Raw genomic sequence first — 11,824 nt, forward strand, 5'->3', positions numbered from 1 at the left:
AAACTCCTGGAAGACGGCAGGGGCATTGCAAAGGCCGAAGGGCATAACGAGATATTCATAGTGCCCGTCACGAGTGTTGAAAGCCGTCTTCCATTCATCACCCTCACGGATGCGAATGAGGTTGTACGCCCCACGGAGATCCAACTTAGTGAAGATTTTAGCCCCCTTCAGTTGGTCAAAGAGTTCGGCAATCAAGGGCAAGGGATACCGGTTCTTAACCGTAATCTTATTAAGACCCCGGTAGTCGATGCAAGGACGAAGGCCTCCATCCTTCTTTTCCACGAAGAAGAATCCAGCCCCGGCAGGAGAGGTAGAAGGGCGAATAAACCCCCGCTGAAGATTTTCTTGGATATACTGCTTCATAGCAGTGGTCTCCGCTGGAGAGAGAGGATAAGTACGACCTCTAGGGGGCATGGTTCCAGGCAGGAGATCGACAGGACAATCGTATTGTCGATGTGGAGGAAGGAATTCTGCAGACTTCTTACAGAACACATCAGCGAATTCCTTGTAAAAGGGGGGTAGAGTCTTCAGATCAGACAAAGAGATATTCACCCTCCGGAGGGGTTCAGCAGGAAGACAGTGCTGCTGGCAAAATGGGCTCCAACGGGAAATCTGTCCTGCGGACCAATCAATGGAAGGATTATGCCGGCGCAGCCAAGGAAGACCCAACACAACTGGAACGGATGGGCAGGAAATAATTAGGAACGAAAGTCTTTCTTTATGCAGCGTCCCAACCTGCACAGGCAATTCCCCAGTCGTCATGGAGATAAATTCAGCCTCCAGGGGTCTGTCGTCAATGGCTGTGACTCGGAGAGGAGTAGACAATGGGAATAAGGGAACTTCCAAGTGTTTGGCGAACAGAGCGTCCATGAAGTTCCCAGCAGCTCCAGAGTCAATGAAAGCAGAGCCAACAATAGTCTTAGTGGCTAGGCGAATCTGTAAAGGAAGGAGAAACCTGTGAGTGTTCTCTTGAGACTTTGGAGTAGTGCCCCCTACATGAGTTACCCTAGATATACCTCGGGGAACAGAACTCGTGGGCTTCACCGGACAAGAATTCGCAAAATGAGACTGCCCGCCACAATACAGACATAAGCCAGCCATTCGTCTACGGAGTCTTTCTTGTTCGGAGAGACGAGCCCTTCCAACCTGCATCGGTTCCTCCGGAGGAGAAGGAGAAGCTTGAGCAGCTGGAGTTTGCAAGAGAGGTCTCTGGAAGCGAGGTGCCAACACGGGTTGAAATCGTTTACAATGCTCCCTCTCTACTTGATGCTCTCTGAGACGAGTGTCCACCTTAATGGATAGTGCAATCAGATCTTCCAGCAGATCAGGGAACTCCCTGGAGACAAGATCATCTTTAATGCGAATAGACAGACCTTGATAGAATACGGCCTTATAGGCATCGTCATTCCAGGAAGTTTCAGCCATCAAAGTTCTAAAGTCAATAGCATAGTCACTGACGCTGCGATTTCCCTGTCGGAGTTGCAGGAGACGAGAAGGAGCATTAGTGACCCGACCCGGGGCATCAAACACAGTACGGAATGCTTGAAGAAAAGCCTTGGCATCAAAAGTCAGTGGAGAATTCTTCTCCCAAAGAGATGTTGCCCACTCAAGCGGTTTGCCCACCAAACGAGACATCACATACCCCACCTTGGAACGTTCATTGGGGAAGTGCGAGGGTTGAAACTCGAACTGGATCTGGCACTGTGTAGCAAAACCTCTGCAGGCCTGTGGGTCCCCACTGAAGCGAGGAGGAGGCGGAATACGAGGCTCACCAGACGAGAAACCTGTGTTAGATGAGACGTCCGCCATGGGAGGATTTGCAGCCGCTTGGGAAGCAGGAGGCGCTGGAGGCACACGGGAGAGAAGGGTATCGAGTGCCTGTGCAATGTGGTACTGCTGGGCTTCATATTCCTCCATGCGGGATGCCAGTCCGCGGAGCGCTCGTCCGACATCAGGCGTAGCTTCCTCAGTAGGATCCATGGCCCAAGAATAATGTCAGGGAGCCGGGAGCTCCCTCCAGGGAGGTTGTCAGGATCAAGGAGGAAGCCCTCTTGAGGGAACAAGGTCGCGGTGTCCAAAGGGTTAAACGAAGAATAGTCAGGATCAGGCAAGAGTTCACAGGCAGGCAGAATACAAACAAAGTCCAAAGTCCAGGCAAAGGGTCAGGAAACAGATCAGGAACACGATTTAGGCAATAAGGCAGACAGGAAACCCAGGATACTCTTTAGGGAAGAAATCCTATTCTTGGGCGCCATTCTGGCGTCTAGTTGGCGCTTTTATTTTCAAATTTGGCGCCATTCTGACGTCATTGACGCTCTTGCGCCGACGTCGGCGCGCTGACGTCATCGCGCCGGCGCCGCTACCCACGTGGCGGCCATGGGCGCCGCCATTTTGGGAGCGACGCCGGCAAGGAGGGACGCGCCGCCCGGAGCTCCGGGCGGCGATCGTGACAGGTTTCTTATAAAAAAATGGTACACATTTTTTTAATTTAAGTTTATTGGATATAGGTTTCTTTTCCATTAAATAAAATGTATTAAAGTAAAAATGCCTTTACATGCCCTTTAAAGGAGAAGGAAAATCTAAATCCCGAGCAGGTGCCAAATGTTAGGCACCCCCCAATGACTGTAATACACAACCTGATACAGTGGACTGGTGCTACTGTTAACAGAAAACTGCACTGCCCAGGTACTTCTTTGAAAGCAACATGGAGCAATCCTCTTCCTGCGTCTTCTTACTTTGTGCCGCCGCACATGCACAGTAGAGTGAGAAGCCAAACTTTAACAAAAAAGTCAGCTTTTTTCCACTCTATTGCATACGTCGAGGGTATTATAAAGAAGCAGAAGAAGAGGATTACTCAATTTCTGCTAACAGGAGCACCAGTCGGGGGTATCAGGCAAGCACTGGTGATGACAGTTGAACCCCCCCCAGTGATTGTGGAGTCAGTCACGGCCTACCATAGATTATCTACAGGTAAAAAATATTACAGAATCACAAAAGGTTGTTTAAATGTGTGATTAGTAATGTGGCTAAGAGACCAGCAGAAGTACTACTATAATATGAGCTCAAAAACCAGCAGAAGTGTCAGGATGGCCGGTGCTTCAGTTGGCTTTGCAGTAGCTATTGAACATATCAAGTCATGTGGTATTTTAGGCTCATATCTTTTTACAAGATTTATAGAGAATTTAAATTACATTTATTTTCATACTGTAGGGGAAATTTATATCAGATGACTACATTATGAAGCTGTGCAGTAATGTACTGCAAGGTAAGTACACACAATGCTTGATTTCAGACACTTGGGGGCAAATTTACTTAAAGGGGAAGGAAACCTAGTCTGCGCAAAACCCCCACCCCCCTCCCGTTTGTTGCCCACCCACCCTCCTCCCCCTGGCCTACCCGTCCCGTTGGGCAAATGCCCCTAACTTGTTACTTACCCTTCTGCGCAGGTCCAGTCCAGGGAGTTCACAGACGACATCTTCTTCCACGCGATCTTCTTCCTGCTGTGAACGGCGCATGCGCAGTAGGATCATTTTGCCGGTACGATCTACTGCGCATGCGCGTGACTTTTGGTGCATGCGCAGTAGATCCGTACCGGCGAAATGATCCTACTGCGCATGCGCCAAAACGCCGTTCATAGCAGGAAGAAGATCGCGTGGAAGAAGATGTCGTCTGTGAACTCCCTGGACTGGACCTGCGCAGAAGGGTAAGTAACAAGTTAGGGGCATTTTCCCAGCGGGACGGGTAGGCCAGGGGGGAGGAGGGAGGGTGGGCAACAAACGGGTGGGGGGGTGGGGTGTTTGCGCCGACTAGGTTTCCTTCCCCTTTAAGGTCGAATAATTAATTAACCCTCGATATTCGACTGTTGAAGTTAAATCCTTCGACTTCGAATATTGAAGTCGATGGAATTAGCGATATTCGTTCGATCAAACGAAAAACGATTAAATCCTTCGAAGCGTTCAATTCGAAGGATTTTAATCCATCGATCGAACAATTTTCTTCAACCAAAAATACTTAGGAAGCCTATGGGGACCTTCCCCATACGCTTACATTGACTTCGGTAGCTTTTTGGTGGCGAACTAGGGGGTCAAAGTTTTTTCTTAAAGAGACAGTACTTCGACTATCGAATGGTCGAATAGTCGAACTATTTTAGTTCGAAGTCGAAGTCGCCAAAAAAAACATTCGAAATTCGAAGTTTTTTTTTTATTCATTCCTTCACTCGAGCTAAGTAAATGGGCCCCTTCATATTTGGCAAGACTTATTTACAACATGTCCCATTAAATACTTACTGACATAATAAAATCTGAGAATTCGTCAAATTTATTTTTATGTTCTGGATTTTGTTTATACACATTTACAACCACAGCAGAGAATAGAAAGGTACATATAATGCTTTCAATAGCACTTACATTTATATACTTAATATTTATCAATGTCTGCAGAAAGGTCACACTCACCCACATTTTTAAGAAGTCACCCCCTCTTACATAATTAACTGCAGTAACAGGCCTGTCATCCAAATTCTTAATTTTTACATTCCATTGAAATGCATAAAAAAGTCAATTGGAATCCTCTGAAGCAACACAATCAGGGAATAGGGTGTGGGCAGGGGTATAACAGGGGGAGTCAGTTTCTGAAAAGGTTGGCATAACTGTACACTCTTTGGAGAGTCTTACAGTTATTGTCTCTTTGCAAAACTCTAAAATTTCCAGAACGATTACCTTTCTTACTTAATATTTTATTTGTTTTCTAGAACAGTTACCTTTCTTTCTCCAGTCCATGAGACCTAGCTGTTCACCGTGTGAAGGAAAACCAGGTCCACCAGGGATACCAGGCATTCAAGGCAGAACTGGTGACCATGGCCCACCTGGATTCCCAGGTAGAACTGGCAGAACTGGCTACCCGGGTCTTCAGGGTTTACCAGGTTCACATGGAAGAAAAGGTGACAAATGACTTCATATGTCAGCATGTGTTCTTTGCTATGCACTCTACATTTTAATGACCACCAACGAGAAAAACAAACCCAACCTCTGAAATATAGATTTTATTTTAATGATTTCACTTAACAGACCATTTCTCTTTTCTACAATTGATGATGGTGTGTATTTTAATATTTTCTTGAAAGTTTGATATGCTTTTTTTCTTAAATCAGAGAAAATAAAGTTAAATCCCTTACTATTAAACAAGAGTGTTTGACTAAGGGGAAGATTTCCGAAAGTGTGAAATTAGAGTTCACCACAGTAAAATTCCACCACTCTCTACTCATTCCTTTGGAATTTTTAGAGGTGTTTTTATCAAATGATGAACTTTAGCTTTTGCTTGTTGATCACCTGTGATATTCCAGAGGAATGAATATAGAGAGATAGAGGTTGAATTTTACTGTTGTGAGCTCTAAATTCACACTTTGACAAAACTGCCCCTACAGCTGGACTTAAGTTAAACGTTAAAGTACACATATCGGAGAAAATGTCCTCCATCTAACAATAGCTACATTCTAGATGCAAATAAGTTCATTGGAGAGGGCCCAGCACACAGAAGGAGCCTATTTCTGACAAAAACTATACATGCTAAAACAAATCTGTATGGTTTTATGGACAATGTAGGGGTTAAGTTGGCAACTTATATGAGCCTGTGTGTGGTCAGCTTTTCATCATATCTGACCAATCATCCTACAGGTCAGCTAGACATTAGTTCAATTTAGCCACTCACAGATGCTCAAAAATAGATCAAATTGATTAGCCCAAGGCCAGTCAGCTGGATCGTGTAGCAAAAGCTCGAGAAAATGAAACCTCATGCTGTTCCAAGTCAGTTGATGACACGTACAATACATCTTGTCAGTGTGTTCCAGAGTTCAGCTGCACTAGATCTGCATGAAATTGTTGCTCTATCCCCAGAAAGATACATTATTTCCTGTGTTCAGTACTGTTCTGAATTCTCATGGTTACAGAGGTGTCCAGCTTAAAATGCATGCCAAGTGCAACCTCAGGTTTAATTGCACATAGTATGCACCATAACCAACATATGTAATCCAAGGCAAAATAGTTTGCCCAGGTGTGGTTTTCATAGCAACCAATAAGATGTTTCCTATTAACCAAGCAACCAGTAAATGCTAAAAACTAATTGGTTGCTACTGGTTACTGCACCTGCACTGACTAAGGAGCAGATTTATCAAAAATGTAGGTGTTGTTTTTCTTCTTGATTCAATAAAAACATGTGAAAAAGCACTAATAAAAGCTGGCAAGGTTGTATAGAAGTCAATAGCAATTGTCTTTAACAAGTTTATTTATTTTCCTAGTTTCCTACATTTGAACCATATTGAAAATGAATAGAAAATGTGATTCTCACTGGCATGCAACTTTTTTTCCAGAAGTTTTGTTGTGTTTTTTTTTTATGGTGCACACTTTTTTTACACCCCAAACTCGTATATTAACAAATAGGCCTCTAAGTTTCTTTTATAACATAATCCCATAACAGTTTTACAAATATTTTAAATAGTTCTACTATAATTCTCATGTGTGTTGGAATATATATATATATATATATATATATATATATATGGCAATGTCAATATCCTGTACATATTTCTTACAGGGGACACTGGAGAAAGAGGGGATAAAGGTTCCAAAGGGGAAGCTGGCAGAGGACAGCCAGGCCAAACAGGACCAATAGGTAATTCATGTCATGTGGGAATTAAATTGCAATAGCTTAGCAAAGTTAACCTTGAATGAAAGAGAACTTTCTTTAAAGGTGAAGGAAAGGCATGTTAAACTTGGGGGTGCCAAAAGTTAGGCATCCACTAGTGATTGTGACTGCACCAGCCTAGGGTTATTCCAGCAAGCACTATGGAGCGATTGCCTTCCTGCTTCTTCTTTCTTCTCACGGTTGCGCATGCACAGTAGAAAACAAAAAGCCGGTTATTATGTTCTACTGCGCATGCGTCTGCCGGGAACTTTGAAGAAAGAAGAAGCAGGAAGACTAACGCTCCATGGTGCTCGCTGGAATAACCCTAGTTCGGTGCAGTTTTCTCCTGATAGGTGCACTGGCCCGGGGTGTCAGATAAAGGGACACTGTCATGGGAAAAAACTTGTCCTGTGCTCTGATAAACTTCAATCACTCTTTACTGCTGTACTGCAAGTTGGAGTGATATCACCCCCTCCCTTTCCCACCCAGCAGCCAAACAAAAGAACAATGGGAAGGTAACCAGATAACAGCTCCCTAGCACAAGATAACAGCTGCCTGGTAGATCTAAGAACAACACTCAATAGTAAAAAACCCATGTCCCACTGAGACTCCTTCAGTTACATTGAGAAGGAAAAACAGCAGCCTGCCAGAAAGCATTTCTCTCCTGAAGTGCAGGCACAAGTCACATGATCAGGGGCAGCTGGGAAGTTGACAAAATGTCTAGCCCCATGTCAGATTTCAAAATTGAATATAAAAATATCTGTTTGCTCTTTTGAGAAATGGATTTCAGTGCAGAAATCTGCTGGAGTAGCACTATTAAATGATGCGTTTTGAAAAAAACATGTTTTCCGATGACAGGATCCCTTTAAGTAGATAAAGTCACTTGGGGGTGCCTAACTTTTTAAAATGCCTTTCCTTCTCCTTTAAAGGTTAACAGTCCTGAAGTTAATAACACAGTCACCAGCCTCTGCCATAGACAATGCGTTTCCCATTGTATGAATGATACAAAGCAGATACAGGTGTGGAATGTGATTTTAACTTCTGTAGTTCTCTCTGAGAAGCAAAGGCCCAAGAGTAAGTAAAGTTTGGCTTAGCATAGATTGGATTTATACACCTCAACAAAGAGCAAAAAAGAAAACTAAAAGAAGTGTAATGAGTTTGACTCAAGAATATTGAGATTTAGAAGTAGATGCTGACAATATAAATAATTGTCCTTAATTTCTACAGTAGTTCTGTTAATGCAAGTCTTGTATTTTGGTAGGACCACCAGGATTAAATGGAAGTAATGGAGAAAGCCTACCTGGTCCTCCAGGTAACCCAGGAAAAAATGGTGTCCCTGGCACACATGGGAAACGCGGGCTACCTGGGCCTCCTGGTGTTTGTGACATCTCATCTTGTTTCTCTGCATATGGCATGAGGAATAATCCATTCATTAAAGGACCAAACTTCTAAAGCAGCAAGCTTGCCCACTGATGATTTTTTAGAACTTAAGGGAAGTGACTGGATTTCCTGATTTACAGCAGTGTTTTTACAGTCTGTACTTTTGCACTGGAACTTTATTTCCTTTGAATATTACATTGTTATGTTTATTACATTCCATAAACTGTAAATAAAAACTGAAGTGATGTTACCAACCTGATCTATGACCTTTCAGCCATAGCACTTCAACTGTACATGTTACTAGCATGTTAAGAAGTGAAGACCATAAAATAAACCAGATTTGAATGCTAGCACATGTAATACTGTATTCTGAAGGTTAACCATTATGCCAATGATGTACCTTCTATCTAAGGCTTACTATACCAGCCTCAAAGTAGAGCAGCAGTATGAGAGTGAAGATGAATGCTTCCGAATTTTCTTCTCCCATAGAAAATTTCTGATCTTGGTTGGATGTCTGACTGGTGATGCCACCACTCCTGATGAATTTTTGGCTGAAGAGCACTTTTAGGGTGTAGCTTTTATAAAAACAACTTTAATGGTCTTCAAGTTCAGAGAGCAGGATGGTACACGAGTCCTCTGCATAAGGCTTGATAAACATACACGTTATGGTTATCCAATCGATCAAACCCACAACCCAAACTGTCAGAAAATGTCCAGTATAGCTATGCACATACATGGCCACATAATTTTGATCTGCTATATCAACTAATGACTAAAAGTAGTATATCTGAATAAAAATTGATTTTGATAACTTACAGGCATGTCGCATGCAAACACAAATAGATGGCAGATTGCGACTGTAGGACTCAAATTGCCTTTTTAGGTTCCCATGGGTAAAAGAATGGATCAGTGCTATGATGGATCAAATTAGGAAAAACAGCCAGATATCTGATTGACCTGATAAGTTGCCAATTAGCCATGTATAGCTAATATATTATTATCTTCTGCCTCTTCTTTTTACTATCTATGTAAACATCATACAACTAACTAAAAGCACTCATGGGGGGTTATTTATCAAAGGTCAAATTTTAGGGTTTTGTGTACCTCGAATGAACTCACAACTCGAATGGTTTCTAATATAAAAAAAACTCGAATGGAGTAATCTGCTCTCCTACATATAGTCTTCAATTTCTACTCCCAACATCAACCTAGAAGTTTTAGTTAAAGTATAGCTGGGCAGCTCAAAGCTAGATAACACCAATATATAACTGATATATCTAACAACTGTTACAAAATAGTTTCTGTAATATACAGTATGTTCTTCCTCTTCAGTGACTCTCCAGTGATACAGTTCAAATGCCCTTCCCTAAAATAGAAATGACTGAAGTGACTTATGAATAAATCCTGTTATGTGCTGTGTATAGTCTGACACATATAACATAAGGCTTTATAATATGCCATTATAGGAAAAAACCCAGTCAGCCATAATGTGCAAGCTTTCTGTGCCACCTATTGGCCAGTTTTGGGATTGTGATAATTATGCTTTCTTTTGTATGTATGTATGTATGTATGTATGTATATTTTTATTTGTAAAGCGCTCCTTGAGGGCAAAGCACTGTACAGCAAAACAATAAATTAGTAGTAACAAACAAGGGGTCATTGGAATACAAAGTAACAATAAGTGCATTATTGAAATACAATTCACATAAATATAAAAAATATAATTATACTACAGATTAAGTGCTCATTGTCAAGGAAACAAAAGGCTAGAGGACCCTACCCCTAGGGCTTACAGTCTAATTCAGCTTCTCTGAATATGTGGGGTTATTGTTTGGTAATATGTTTAAGGTCCATAAAGTATATTTATATGCAGCCCATGTATGTTAACATGAAGCCTATTCCATATATATATATTTTTAAACAGGTATTGACCGGTTATCCATAATGCTCTGGACCTGTGGTTTTCCAAATAAGGGTTTTTTCTGTAATCTGGATCACCATACCTTAGGGGGCAAATTTATCAAAGATCGAGGTGAATTATCGAATTAAAAAAATTCCAATTTCAAGCTATTTTTAAGTACCTCGACTAGTCCAAATTAGATTTTGAAAAAAGTTTGAAAATTCGAATATCAAAATTTATCATGTACTGTCTATTTAAAAATTTGACTTCAATCATTCGCCATCTAAAACCTGCCAAATTACTGTTTTAGCCCAAGGGGCGACCTCCTAGAACCCATTTGGAATCAATTGGTGGACTTTGAAAAATCAAACTTTTTTTGGGGAAAACCTTTGATTCGAAATCGATCTAATGCGCTATTACTTTGATTCGAATTCGGTCACATACGGCCCTATTCGATCGAAAACTGACCTATTCGGCCAAAAAAAACTTTGACTTAATTTCAGTTGGTCTTTTTGAATTCGAATTTCGAAGTTATTCAAATACGACCCTTGATAAATATGCCCCTAACTCTACTAAAAAGACTATTAAAATATTAAATAAACCCAATAGAATTTTTTGACCTCCAATAAGGATTAATTATATCTTAGTCAGGATTAATTGACTAAGTGAAATTACATAGACTTCTCTAACTTCTGGAATGCACTGCCACAGCTTAGGGTAGGACTACACAGACATTTTTGGCGCGATCCGACGCGCTGCGACAAAATGTCCGTGTAGTCCTACCCTAAGAGTGTAAATTCCCTCACTTGAATATTTAAAATACTCTTTAATTTCAGTGGAAAGTCTGTTGACTTTTATAAAAAAAAGGTCTGGTGTGAGTGCATTTTAAATGCAAGCAGTTTGAATACCTTCTATCACATATAATACACAGGCATGCATGCAGGCATGCATGAGTCCTTAGGTCATTACACATTTTCATCTATCGCATGATTGTTGAAATTGTCAATTTGGAAAACACAAGTTAGAATATGTTACGTTTCATTATAAAAATCTAGGATGTCTTGTTCTATTGTCTTTTTGTTCTTATAACCCTGGAATTGTGCAAGTACAGTGTAAAGATTTCTTAAGAACACGTAAACTGCCTTCATACGTAAATCTTTGTGCTATGAGTCTTTCTATATTGCCAAGCTGATAACAGCATTGACTAAAGTCCACGTGATGCATGTTTTCCATGCTGGATTAAATAAATACTCTTTGAACAAACTAGCACAGTGCTGTCCAACTTCTGTGGTACTGAGGGTTGGAATTTTTCTGGCCTGCATGATGGAGGGCCAATAATGGGAGCCAGTGTTGACCACTCCATGTTTTAGAATTTGGCAATGATGGAGACAAAACAGGACTGTAATTACTACCCGCCAGAGGAACTAAGTTTAGTGATTGGGTCAAGGCAGCAGTAGGCCTCAGTGGTTGGCATTGCTGCCTTAAGATGGCCATAGATGTGTAATTTACCTTCATATCGGACAAACGATTGGTCGGAGCCATCGCCCGACCTGCCACTAACCATTTGGATCAAATAAAGTAGTAAAAGAACAGATCAGACAATGTTCTGCCCCTGACAGCAATCGTTCGAAAGATAGGCCCGACAAAAGCTGGTGACAGTCTCCCACTGATATCGTCAGATCGGCAATACATGCAGAGATATTATCGTAGCCGACAGAAATTTTTTAACCTGTCTGATCGTCTGAATGACAGATCGCCATGGCACGAAAAATGTCGGGACTCTCCACACACGGTCTGAAAATCGTACAAATCTAAGATTCGTATGATCAAATCTTTGCGCCTAAGGCCAGCTTTACAATACTAGGG

General features: G+C 41.6%; 1 protein-coding gene across 1 annotated transcript in view; it reads left to right on the plus strand.

The window, feature by feature from the left end:
- Nucleotides 1–8,308, plus strand: part of LOC108719126 (collagen alpha-1(XXI) chain) — a 55,637-nt gene extending 47,329 nt beyond the window's left edge. Inside the window, exons 27-30 of the mRNA XM_018267781.2 lie at nt 3,211–3,265; nt 4,751–4,939; nt 6,589–6,666; nt 7,940–8,308. Coding sequence (XP_018123270.2) covers nt 3,211–3,265; nt 4,751–4,939; nt 6,589–6,666; nt 7,940–8,130 — 513 coding nt within the window. The 3' untranslated portion in view covers nt 8,131–8,308. The remainder of the gene's footprint in view (nt 1–3,210; nt 3,266–4,750; nt 4,940–6,588; nt 6,667–7,939) is intronic.
- Nucleotides 8,309–11,824: the final 3,516 nt, after the last annotated feature.

This window comes from Xenopus laevis, chromosome 6L, assembly GCF_017654675.1.
Source record: "Xenopus laevis strain J_2021 chromosome 6L, Xenopus_laevis_v10.1, whole genome shotgun sequence".
NCBI classification, from domain to species: Eukaryota; Metazoa; Chordata; class Amphibia; order Anura; family Pipidae; genus Xenopus; species Xenopus laevis.